The 13828-nt window shown below is 42.8% G+C and overlaps 1 protein-coding gene across 1 annotated transcript in view; it reads right to left on the bottom strand.

The window, feature by feature from the left end:
- Position 1: 1 nt before the first annotated feature.
- Positions 2-13828, bottom strand: part of LOC110975978 (uncharacterized) — a 39445-nt gene continuing 25618 nt past the window's right edge. Inside the window, exons 3-7 of the mRNA XM_022228868.2 lie at positions 12536-12630; positions 11745-11867; positions 10358-10474; positions 9565-9649; positions 2-8964 (exon numbers count right to left, since the gene is read on the bottom strand). Coding sequence (XP_022084560.2) covers positions 5305-8964; positions 9565-9649; positions 10358-10474; positions 11745-11867; positions 12536-12630 — 4080 coding nt within the window. The 3' untranslated portion in view covers positions 2-5304. The remainder of the gene's footprint in view (positions 8965-9564; positions 9650-10357; positions 10475-11744; positions 11868-12535; positions 12631-13828) is intronic.

Here is a 13828-nt window from a genome sequence, read left to right as displayed (position 1 = left end):
CTTTGTTGCATGATCACACATGGTAGTTAATACTGGTTTAATACCTAAAACATTGGTTTCAGTTGGATTGAAATAATTAAAAACATTAAAAGCACACAGGAAAAAACTTGTTTGAATACAGCAAAGTAAATGACGGTAGAAATGGTACATAAAGTACAGAAGTTAGAGAACCAGTTCTAGAACCAATGGGGAATATTCACACTTCAAAATGCACAGTGACAAAATTTTCATCTAAACTCTAGGTCTCAGACAATTGTTCTCAGGTCTTTTTATAAAGACACTTTTTGAAAAGCAATCCTCTTGTTTTATTTCGATTGGTGTGCAAAGAAATCGTTCCAGCCTGCAACCCAGGCTTGTGGTGCATCCAGCCATTGCATTGTAGTTTGAACAGTTTTCAACTGTGATCGTCTTGAATGGCAGTGCGGAATGGAAAATTACTGTTTTGAGTCCATGTCTGTCAAAGTAATTTTCTACATTTCAATCAACCACAAGTCATTACTTGAGATTCAGCCCGAGTTGAATGCATCTTGGCCTGAAATTTGTTGAAAACCAAGATGCGTTCCCAACTTTGGATGAAGCCATCTTCGAATGGCATTTGTCTGGACTGGATTCAAGTCTTAGCAGGTGTCTAGTCTGGTGCCATTTAAAAATAACCTGGGCCATTTTTGTCTATGCAAATGTTCTTCTATTCATAGTAGTACAGCAGGCCATTGGTGATTGATGCCCGGGTACATTTGTTCCTCAAATTCCACTTTGAATGCGAGGTGACTGGAAGGGATTTGTGCGTGAGGAGAGCACCACAGAACAGCAGTCGGGGGCGGGGGGGGGACACCTGCCGGATCATATAGGGACTAAAAGCCAAACCTATGTACCTTTGCAGATAAAAAATCGTACAACTTGCCCTCCAAGTTACAACCGTATGGCTTGATGTCACACAAACTCAGGCTTGAATTGAGTCTAACTGAGCAGAAAACTTTACAACACGTTCTGTTAATTGCCTGTAAAAACATTAGAGCAATCCTGAGACTTGAAGTGTACTGACAATCTACATGGAAGCTGTACATTTATCTCTATTGCTTTAAGACCAACTACACTTATTCACCTTATAATTTTGTACCTCAAACGTATTCAGCTTCCTGGTTTTAAAACCAGGTTTAAAATCTCACAAAGACGTCCTGTTTTAATAACCTCCAGACTCAAAAGTGAATGGCATTTACATAAAGTCTTGAACAAAGTATTCTGTAGCACTTGGTTAGAGACTGAAGATGCGAGAGTTCATGTACATGTAAATGATTCTGTGGCCTGGGTTCTTAATCAAGACATGCAGCCATATATGTTATCTGCATTTTACCCAAGCTGAAGTCTCCTTTCAACTTCAAAATAGCAGCTACTTTGAATTTTTTGACATTTCTTAAATAATCAGTTCCGACTACTGAATTCAAAATGGACAACTGCTTTTCTTTTACAAGGACAACTACTTCTCACAACAAACAAACATGGGCACAGTGTTCATGGGACACCCATCGATTATGATGCATCCATTTCAACCTGGCTATTTAAAGGGGAATGTTTGGAAACAATCGCACCTTCTGCTAACCCATACCATTTCTTAACACAAAATTATGTGTACAATCCACGCCAGTGGGGTTCCCCTTTCATACATGGAAGAAAAGACTGGCAATAACGAAAGGCATCCACAGTCCATGAGAGCAAACATATCTGCAGTTTTGAGAAACAGATGTAGTGATCGACCATAATGTACAATATCTTCCTGAAATAGTAACTGCAAAAATTATGCACAAAAACAAAACACTCGAAAGTATTTCCAACACCTTCAGGAACTTCTCAAGGTCTGAATTTACACGCACTTTCTCACCCTCTTATTAAAAATTTCCATTTTGGTTTCGACAAATGACTACAAATTGATTCTTGTTATACACAGCATAGAAAAAAATCTGGCAAAGTGCCAGAAAATGTACAATTCCTTTTGTCTTCTTTATCTTCATTGAAAACCTGAGAAAACTGGGGAACAGCTAGAATTCTGAAGTGCTCAGTGGATAGTAGACACCCGCAGTCTATCCAGGAAAAAAAAAAGCTGAACTTTGGTTGTACTTGCTCAAAACTATTCCAAAAAATAATACTCTGTAAAAATGGATATTGTCTGGCTAGGGCTATTTTCAGTAGCCTGCAAATGGTTAGAAAGCAAAGCTGTAGCCACAAATTACTAGACATAGCTGAATTGTCGTTCCACGTGATCCTCATTATAAAATGTCAACCACAGGTGGTTTTTTTTTTCAGATTATGGAAAACAGGAATGGACAGTGATCAGTTAACAACTGATCCGACCTAAACAAAACAGGGTGGAATGACTGCCTAATGCAGTGTTGCGTTGACTGCAAAAAAGCCATCAGTTCTCCGGTCTACTGTAGGTTTTGAGGAGGTTGCACACCCTGTATGCCCGTGTATGGCCACAGCACCGTGCCACTATCCACTGAGCATCGGAACCTTCTGCTTCGCCCGAATAAAAGGCCACCACCCTTGAGACCAAATTCACAAGTAAAATGCACCGCAACAAAACACCATCCCTATGCAGGGACGCACTGCACTGCAACAGTAAGAACCACCTCCGGCTTACAGTGCATGCATGACACTGTCCATCATAAACAGCACCGTCGGCAAGTGTGCACAACCAATGCTACATGGAAACAGGTTGCATGTCTGGTCTTGGACCATCCATCTAACATCAATACTCATCAAGCAGGCCATTCACGGTAAAAGGTTTCTAGTATTTGTACTCCATTGTAATTGACGGTGTTTCCAAATTGGTACCATTACTGTTGGTGCAATACAAAATCAACTGTGACAAGATCTATGATGATACGAGAGCTAATTACATCAGTGCTATCCAAGCATGGACAGTATATGTAATGAAATAAATACATCAACTAAAGCACTGAACTCTCTGATTGCCTTGGATCTGACTAGCACAGGCACAGGCAAACGAACCTTGCCATTAGTCACACAGACACTGCTCTTTTCCATGTACTGCAGGGGCAGATAGTCTCACTACAATGCCAATGATAGTACACGAACCACATATTCATCCATCCACCTGCAGTTGGTCTTGCTAGATGACAGCACTCTTACAAATCACCAAGCCCGTTGTTGTACACACTTGCCATTTCCTCTGCATTTTGGTCCAAAATAATCCAAGTCTTGTTACCCAATACTGGGCTTTCCTCCGGCAAGACACCTTTAAACAGAATCGTTCCAACTTGTACCAACAAAAAAAGCCACCTTTCTTTTTTACAGTGACTTACGAAAAGAAAATGCACTTCCTAAAACCTCTCAAATTTTATTTTACACGTGTTGGGAAAACTATCCACGTCACCACCAGATGAGAATAGATTAAAAAAAAGCACACGCCAAATAATTACACAGCTTTCTCTGTAAATTGAAAGGCTTATGCCATGACATTCCACTATCAGCTGCCCTTCAGTAAACTCAACTTCTTAGAATCAAGGCATGTCCGCATTCTCCTATGACACAGTCGAGTGCAACATCACAAGCAATGAGACAACCCAAATATATATGAAAGCTGGCTAATGGGCACAGTTCTACAGGAAGAAGTTGTGGAATTTAATGGAAGCCATAGAGGCTTTGCATGGTAGCCATCGTGCAGGGCAGTTTTCTTTTGTTCCATAGGGAACCTCTTTTGTGCATACCCTGTGAACAAAAGCACTCGTCTTCAAGATGGCAGCCAAGCAAACCCTCCATTCCTGCTTCCCCATCCCACAAAACATCTGATTTTCCACAAATGTTTTGTGAAACTTTCTGAATCTTCAATCATTTTTGTCCAAGTCTAAAAATTTATTAAAGCATGCATAAGATTTTTTTTTAATGTTTAAAAATACTAACAGCCCCTTCCCCTAGACTTCAGAGTAAAACTGTGCCCAAATGTAAGAGTATCCAGGAGCAAAAATAAGATATGGAATAAAATGACATACTCTCTTGCGTATCTACACAAGTCTCCTGTCAGAGGCATGCTCTAATGAACAGGTTAAAGGTGGAAAACACCTCCAACACGAACGAATCACCAATCACACTTTTATGAAAATATATAATGATTTTTTTTATGTTAAATATACATGTACAATTGTACCTAATGATTGTTCAAACGTTCCTTTATTTCATTAGTCGCATTTCATCTTCAGTTGACTTTTTCCTAAGACAACATTACACCAATATGGCAAACCTAGCCAGAAACAATTAACTTGACGGTATTTCTTTGAATAATCACAGATGCACTAACGGTAAATCCCAAGACACAGAAAAAAGTTGTCTCTTATTCTACGTCATTACTTAAACCTTGCTATAACAGGTACATGTAATTTAAAACCAAAATGAAAACACTTTCAAATACCATAAATCACACATGAAACTAGCGTCCAATTCCACTTCATATCTAAAATACAGAGAATTCGTTAAAAAAACTGTAACAAACTGTGCCAGAAAAAAACATTTCAAAAATGCATTTCATTTATTCACACAAAACTAAAGCTACGTCAGCTTTTCTTTCATGCCAAAAAGTAGCTTGTTTCTGGTATGTACACTTTAGTATTTACTCAAAAAGTCTTCACAAAATATTTCCAAATCTATTCACATTCATGTCAATACAAATCCAACAAGGTCAGTTAAATACAACTGACACAGAAAAATGGCATAGAAAGGTTGCACATATTCTACAGTGTGCATACCGGTACATACATGTACATTTAAATGTAGGATTTTAAAACAAAGGAGAAAAGTAAATCTACAGGACAATATCTGAATACTCAATGTACACGTTGTCCAGTCCCAGTTTGTGACCATTTGTTTTATTTCTGAATTATGGTCAAAGACTTGAAATGTTGGCAAAACTAACGTATGTACACAACACAAGCCAAACTCAAACACTGCTCAGAACACAAAAAAGCAATGTTCAATTGTAACAGACTTGGATTCAACCTGTTACACTATTAATTTGAGGACTTTAAAACGTGGATAACAATAAACAGGTAGCCAAAAGTTAACAGTGGCCAATACCATTTTTTCACAGGGGTGTAATAATTTAGGTAGTATCTGCGTGCTCCGACATTGAAACAAATGCATAATTCAGGCTTCTGAAGATGCTATGTATCTTCTTCAAACAGTCACGTTGACAATCTTGTAAACTAGGAAACTAGGAGTTGGGTCACGTTGACAATCTTGTAAACTAGGAAACTATTCAGGACATTAAGTTTAGTTCCCTGACTGTGTCACGGATCACATGCTGCATTCAAGTGAGGCCAGACTGCCACTGCTACCCATCTGGGGCCAGCTCGGAAGGGTGAAATCACGAAAGACTGGATTGGGGCCCATCTCATCCATTGCAGCTATATCTTCGTTCAGGGTGGACGTCGTACTGTTGGAATTATCCCCCAATCCCTGGGCAAGGCTGAGATCATTCTCGGCATCCCGCTCGGAGCTGCAAGAGGTGATCGGGAAACCTACTGCTAATTCGGTGGGACACTCTTGTGGCATGTCACTGACCCAAGACCCTTGACTCTGGGAGGGCTGCTGCAAGTCAGCATTCAGGAGATCATTAAAAGTTGGGTCACTACCTTCAAGGAAATTCTGCTCTGGATTGAAGTCCTCATCTGTGACTTGAATCTCTTGCAACTCTTGGGTAAGGTTGCGCTTAGCTCCAAAGCTCCTGTTGTTGATAGTTACCCCTCTCTGTTCAGCAGATACAGGAAAATTGGATATGAACCTATCTTGGCTCAGTACAACTGGCTGGTAAGCAGGCAGAGGAACACTATGACTGCGCTGGTACTGCTGTGTATTCAGCTCCAAACTGGGATCAAAGCCACGGATGTTCAGATCTGTTAACTCCTCCGGTAAGAAGTTGGCTGTATCTAAAGAGAGCTGTTTGGTCGACTGCATGAAGGTAGCAGGTCCGGATGGATTCCTCTTCCTGTTACCGATGGCACTCGTCACCCAAGGTGTTTGACTTTGGCTGGGCAGGTCAGGCTTGCCAGCTCCTCGGTTGGTCATAGACTGGCTTGGGTCGGAGAAGACCGTCACAGGTGACGGGGGTGGCATACTTGCAGTATCTGCTTGGTTGTTCCCCGAGACCAAGGCTGGTGATAAGGGGGTTGAGGAACGACTCCCACTGGGAGATGGGGTGGGTGTGATCTGACGGCTGATAGCAGGAGGAAGACAACTTGTACCGTTGGGGTTAGGCCGCCTTGTAGTCCCTGAACTTCGACGCTTACGAACAGGAGTGACAAAGTTGGCCTGCGGAGTGCCCAGTGTTGGCTTGGGCTTCTGCATGGGCTTAACTGGGTTGGGACTAGTCATGCTGACATCAACTGGCTCTAAGCTCTGCTGGATGGGTGTGAATGTGAAATACACCTGATTGGGGTCGTTGGGGCTCTGGGGAACACTCTCTGTGCCAAGCGGGATAGGCGTGGCTGTATTTGAGTGATGGCTGAAACTGGGTGTGGTACTTTGCCTCCCTTGGCCTTCCACGCCCGCCAGCTGCTGGATACCAGCCACTGGTGTGCCCTGCGCAACACCATTGACAAAGCGGACAGGCTGCAAGGCCGAAATGCCTTGTTGTACCAGTTGATTCCCAAGCTTTTCCATTTCCTGCTTGATCAAGGTATTGGTATTGACAGCTTCTACTGCATCAGGGCCTACCTCGCTGATCTGTGGGAGTGTCATTCGATGCTGGATGGAGGCTACGGACGCCGACTGCACAACCTGAACTGGTGATAAAGCTAGTTTCTTGTTGCCTATCTCCATGGCAAATGGCATCTGAATCACATGCGGTGCTACGCCAGAAGGCTGACTTCCAGTGTGTATTGGGACGCTACAGGTAGGAAAGCTCTGACTGGAGGTTGAAGTCTGTTGAGGGCCTTCTCGAATTGGCTGCTGGTGTGCCATTTGCGGATGACTCACACGGGCTGTCTCAAGACCTGGCGCTGCTAATATGGATATCAAGCCACTGCTAAGTGGTGGCAGATCTTTCTGGACCCTGCTTAATTTAGTTGGCACAGCTGGCATGACATTTGTAAGACTTGAAGAGGAGATCATCGCAGACTTTGACCTCATATCTTCAGAAGACCTACTTTCCAATGAGGCAGCAGAAACTACAGGACTCACACTGTCTTGATTCAGCTGTGATACTGGAGGAGTGGTGACTGTACTGGTCATATTAAAACTTCCCAAATGGGCATTTGCTTTTGCTACCTTACCAGCACCTCTGCTGTCATCCAGACCTTGATCCTTGTTGGCAGTGTTGGACAAGATTGCCAGAAGTGCAGATGCTGAATTGATGGGTATCTGTTTGTGGTCATTTCCGGTGAGGCCTGATTTCAGCCTTCTGTCCGAGGACAGAACACTCAGATCATGATTCCCGGGGATGGGAATACCTACCTGAGCCGACACCGGCTGCCTCTGCATTGGCAAGGTCGAGAAGGTGACAGATGTCGACGTGTTGTGAGAAGCGCACGTTGTTGGAATGGGCACTGCAACTGGATTTGCAGCAGATGATGTCTGATTGATGACGTGCTGGGAAGTCTTCGGTGACTCAGCATACGCAGACCTAAGGAGTACTGTTGGCACGGCCGATGTAGAAGGACAAGTTAGGGTTGCGCTCGGTTGGACAGGGGGTGTAGTGAGGAGATCCTGTTTGCTGGAGAGATTGGATGTAGGGGTCAAAGAGGGAAAAATACCTGAATGAGCGGCACTAGAGCCTCCCTGAGGTGACGCACCTCCTGCGTCTGACTGTAACTGCAGCATGTGAGTGTTGCTGGAGGATGGAAACGTTGTTGTGGGGTCTTTCTGTACCACTGATGCAGTGCTACCAGGCAGCGAACCATTTACAAAGCTTGGACCAAGGCCAGCTGAAGGAGACTGGTTGAAAACCAGCACACCAGTTGCTCCGGGAGGACTCTTCATGAGCTGTCCTGGAGACAAGGGGACTGCGATGATATTCTGAGCTCTGGACGTTCCTGGTGAACTGCTTGACTTGGGTGTCCCGGAGGCAACAAGTTTGGCATTAGGAATGTTCTGGACGAGCTGAATGAGCTGAACTCCCTGGGGAAGCTGTTGGACCTTTTGCCCTTTGGAATTCAGAATGGCTCCATTTGGCTGGAAAACCACCACAGACCCATTGGGTACAGGCATTTTCACTGCACCATCTCGCACTGGAGTCTTGGGCTGTATGGGAGTGAAGCGCCGCTTGTTGTTTGGACTTTCCTTGACTGTTGTTATCGTGCTGGCTGCCGAGCCGGAAACCTGCAGCTGGTTACTGTTGTTATTGCTGTTGTTGTTCGTCTGCAACCCTGACTGGGGAGCAAGGCGGCCATTCTGCTCAGCCTGCTGGCTGCCAAAATGGCAGCCGTTGGGGGTCTTGTCCTGCTCCTTAGCGTCGCCTGCGTTAGCATCTGTTCTTGCATTCATTTGCACCTCGTTTGGCATACTGTGGCTCCTGTTCAGCAACTTCCGCTCATCTCGTGCTTTGCTGGCCTTGAGGTGGTCCTCGGCTCTCAGCGCTTGCTGATGACGCTCGGTCTGTCGCAGGTGCTCCTCCTTCATCTTGCTCAGCTGCCGCTGCTGAATCTTCTTCTGCAGCTGGTGTTGCGTCTCTTTCCGGCGCTCCTCCGGGGTGATGGGGAGTTTCCCCATCGCCACGTCCGGCCGCAGCACCTTGGACGAGGCCGAGGAATCCTTGCCTCCGGAGAGTACTGTCAGGGAGGCCACAGAGCTGGAGACTAACTTATTGCTGGCAAGGTGGTGGGCAAGCTCCTCTGTGGTCTGGAAGTGGGTGGCAAAGATTTTCTCCGCCCATTCGCAGATGACGATCGTGCTGGCCAGGTCTGCCTGCTGTTGTTCTTGGCTACACTTGCAGGAGGAAGAACTGTAAGGTACATCATTCTGCAAGACAAGGTGCAAGGCCAAAGAAAGTTCTTAATTTAACCAGAAGTTTGAACTTCATATTAAAGATGTGTTCAACACAGAATCGAAGGAAAACAAACTTAAGATCAGCACAACACAAGTATGTATGACAGGATGAAAACAATATCATTTCCTCGTCCGATGTTCATGTACAAAGGACAGAAATTACTGCCTCAACTGAAAAGAATCTCCACTGTCATTTCACAATTTATTGCACAATCAATAAAATATCACAGTCCTCACTTTTAAACAGCAAATGCATCTTCCCACCTTTTGCAAAAAACAAATAAGCCATCAAGAGCACAACTCAAGATGTTTAATAACGGACAAATGCACAAAGTGAAACAAACAATTTTTCCTATCCAACAAAGTAGGTGCTTTGTTCGATTCTATCCACTGTGGTATGTTTCCATATTTAGTCACCAGGGAAGTGTTAGTATACACGAACAAACAGGAAGCCTGTGTTTAGGCCAATTGCAATGTACGGAACCTTTTCATTCATGTATTTGCACAAATCATCCAGAGCTGTAACGCTTTTTCAAACATCAGACATACATTATGTCAATCTCCAATACTCACTGGTCCCGTTTTGCGTGGTGATTCCATGCTTGGCAGTAAAGGTGGCTGGATTTCGCACTTCTTGCGAAGGCCGCTATAGCAATACGTTGGAGAAGTTAAGGGCAAATGGATATTAGACTTTTGTTCACGGGTCAGCAATACTGAAAATTGAAAGCGAGGTTTACTTTTCATTTTTGAACTTGAGTAGAAATGAAAGTAACAAAATGATTTTTCATGGTAAAGAAGTACCTGTCCGATTGGACAAATAACTTCAAATTTATGACCAAACATACCTTAATTTATGAGCCAGACTAGAAAAATACTGAAAGGAAGGCAATCACATAAAATAGTCTGGTACCACCCAAGCAAAAGTTTCCAATTCATACATGTAAGACAGACTTAGGGAGCTATTGGGAACACTGCTTCCTTGTGAGTAAGGTCCACCGTGTTCATGTGGAACCAAAACAAAAAACTGAGATGCAAACCAACACAACCAATTCCAACCTCTAAAATAATCCTGCAAAGCCTCCTTGTATTCTGGGGGAAAAGAAATACGTTTTGAGAAATAATATTGTGTAGAGTTGAAGAGGAAGAAAGATAGTAATCGCATGGAAGAGATTTTTATATATGATTAGACTGAATTTATTGGGAGGGAGATGTAAAAATAAGCAACACGTGTCCTGAAACTAATAATAAAGATTGACCGTTTTTTGGTTCGTTTTGAATGAACATTGCTTTTGACAATAGATGGTGCAATGGACACAGGCAGGAAATAAAATTGCACAGGGCACAAACGCTGGCAGACAAAGGATATTTGGCATTGCCACGGGTGCCAAGGCGTCGCTGTTTCACTTGGGGAAAGACACTCTTCATGATCTTGCCAAAGTCAGCGGGGCTCAACACTCGACGAGTAGCAGATTCACAATGCATCCTGTCAGAAGACAACAAAAGGACGAAGAAAAAAGGTACGTCAAGAAAAAGGGAGCAGTCAAGAGTCATAAGTACGGTAACAATCTGACAGAAAATAAATGAATTCGAGTATGCTCTGACCACTGACTCTTTTCTGTGGAAGAATCTCTTACAGTGCTTGTATAAGTTTCCGTAGTAATTTCTAGAAGGAGGGGCATCATCATATTAAACAGTGAATGGAAATAAATGACAGAGTAATGGGGTGGCTTTCAGCTTAAAGAGTGGTTAGAAGCACCAAGGCAACTGTAGTACAAGACCACAAGTTCAGAAGTTCAAATAAGGAGTAAATGAAGTTTTCACAATACTACTGTTGGAGACTTGAGCAACAGTGACAGTGTTGAAAACTGGATCGGTATGCCACTTTTAAAAGCAATTTTTGTACATTTAAAAGTAACCCTGCTAAATGCAATGTATCTGTCATCAATAGTTACAGCTTACTGCAGGATTCTGTAATCAACGCAAATGGCAAGAACGGACTGCAGAAGTGCACAAGGCCAAGGCCGCTGCGCATCCTGAACGCTGCAAGATGCCACAAAGTCCACTGATATGCATTTAGCTTGGCTGTCACTTGAGAGGTACTGGATTTCCACAGCGCCTACATGTATATCTAGGGACTCTAGAGAAAACCTGGAGGTGAGGGTACAGATCCATCTAGGAGACGGAATTACCGCAGAGGCATCACACTCACGCATTCTGGGATTTGGGGGAAATCACAGCACCGTTTGGGTCAAAGAAGGATGTTACGTGTGTGTGTGTGTGTACCACCTGTCCACGAACATAATGTCACCACAGTGACGCTTCCTATTTCGGTCGCTGAAGTAGTCTACAAGTACCTCCATATAGACAAATCTGATAAGACGCCCTAACTGCGGGGGCTACGCACTCACACGCACATTCTACAGCTTGACGCGTGCATGCATTTGGCAAATCACGACATCCTATTGGTCGAAGAGGCATGCAACGCGCATGTACCACCTGTCCACGAGCGTTGTGCCACCGCAGTAATGGCTTCTAATTCTGGTGGTCAAATTAAACTAAGCCAGGAAATGTACGTACATGTACCGGTAGGTGCAAGTATGAATACCGAAAAATACACTGAAGTTCTAGCCCAAGTGTCAAATAAGAAACATCTATCCCAAGTGCTACATATAACCGTTAGACTGGAGTGACAATACATGCACCTGTGGTAGAGATAAACATGCCTAAAATGTCCACATCAATTTGTGGCATACCGATATTCTTCGTACACTTCATGTTTAGGGAGCGACGTGTCGCCGCACTCCTCGAGGTGACTGCGGATCCAATTGGATGCCTGGGTTTGTTCGATGCGCGTGACCGCTAGCGAGGGAGAGGGGCTGGAAACAGAAGCATTGAGTCAAGACAAGTGAGAATTTGGTTCACGAATATTATTAAGAAGGCCCTGTAGCACATCAAATAAAATCAAGGTCAAGGAGGAGGAGGAATTCCACTCCCTCTAAGTGTTTCTGGACTTCCAGTAATTATTTCTGAGTTCATCTGCAAAGTTTCATTTCAATCTGACAGAGGGGTGTGATGTACAGTAGTAGTAAGCAACAGCCCAAGCACTGAGTGCGTCAATGGAAAAAGTTCCTATTTGGGACCGACCTGTCTTGGAAAAATAAGCATTTTGCAGGACTGACACCTGTACAATGTATGTCAAATTCTCATAAAAGTGGTATTGAATTGAACACTACGGCATTACTCAAAAAAAAACACATTAAGGTCCCCGAATGATAAAATGAAATGCTTTACTTTGATATCAGAGAAAATGTACATATGGAAGATGCTTATAGCCCCCTCCCCTTTGTCGTTTGCTCTTTCAGGGTTAAAGTTGAAGAGCAATTGAATCCTCTCCAGGTACATGTAGTTTGGTTTCCATCCCAATCTGCAAGACAATGTAGTAGTAGCATCCGATTCCTTGACTATAAACACACCAGGAGTCCAGAAGCATACACCATGTCACTGACATGACACAATGTACATGTCTACAGATCAACCGTCTCACCTTTTCAGCCGGTTGGAATCGAACCCGTTAATGCCCGTTGGCAACTTCAGGTACAGAAGCAGCTTCTCAAGGTCATTGAACTTGTTCACTTCAGCCTGGAAGGAGAGGTGAACAGAGGTGGAATGTAAGAAAAGCACATATCCGGACACACACACGATTGGACACACGTGTACCATGTACATGCTATGAAAAGTACTCGGTAGTTACACAGAACATGCAGAGAAAATGTCATCGATCTACAAGTACCTGTAGATGCGTACAGTATGCAGAAATGTCTTCAACAAAAATGATACATTTTGTACGAAATTCATCAAATTACTTGTACTTTTATTGTGTGGTAGAGAACTCTTTTGCTGATGTACCGACATAACCGGTAAGTTGCCATCACAAGAAACACACACTCAAGCTGAAATGGCTTTGGCCCATTCAACAATTGGGAAAAACTGATTTGTAAAATGTTGAAAATGGTAATACACAAAACCTGTAGAACTCAGATTGGACAAATTTGAATTTTTATTTCTACTTCCTTTCGATTGGTATCACAACACTTTTGCTAACTACGTACCGGTACATATCTCTCATTTGTACTGATAGTTTACTTTAAAATAAAGACAAGGAAATACAGTACTTTAGTTGAGCAACGAGTATCGGAAAAACAACTCTGATGGTTTAAACTTCCGACAAGGAAGAGCTTTACCAATATTTCATTAGCAAAGAATGGCTAGTACAATTTGTTTTAAAGGAAAACTGTACAGGGTTGATCACTTTTTCTGAAAAAATACCCTATGTATTATGACATCTTTAAAATAAATCACAATGAGTTGGACGTTGCCAGAGCTGTTTGGATTCAAGGCCTTTTTAATGTCAAGAAAATCACAAATAAACTGGCATTTTACTGACACCTGGTACACACTGTACCCTTAGGGGTATCAGATACCTGATTTTGAGCCCAATTTCTGAACATTATTCTTGTAACTTTCAAACTGTACAATACTTAAACATCAAACATCTTGGTTTGCAGTATCATACAAGAAACAAAATTTAAAAACACGTATATGAAATTGTGACACAAAACACAACTGCCAATAAAAACTACAAACATGAAATCATACACACAGAAAAAAAAAATTCACAAGTTAATCACAAAAGGAGTTAAAAAATCGCAAAAAAAAAATTAAGACAAAGCAAATCCTCTCCCCCAATCACAAATTTTTTCATCATAATCAAACATAAAAGAGCGAAATCAGAAAACTAGGTTAATCCAAGGCTTCCTTTTTCCACATTTACTAAGCC

The sequence above is a fragment of the Acanthaster planci genome, linkage group LG08, assembly GCF_054643075.1.
Source record: "Acanthaster planci isolate LZ-2023a linkage group LG08, COTS_SCS, whole genome shotgun sequence".
NCBI lineage: Eukaryota > Metazoa > Echinodermata > Asteroidea > Valvatida > Acanthasteridae > Acanthaster > Acanthaster planci.
This window is presented reverse-complemented; position numbering and strand designations above follow the sequence as displayed.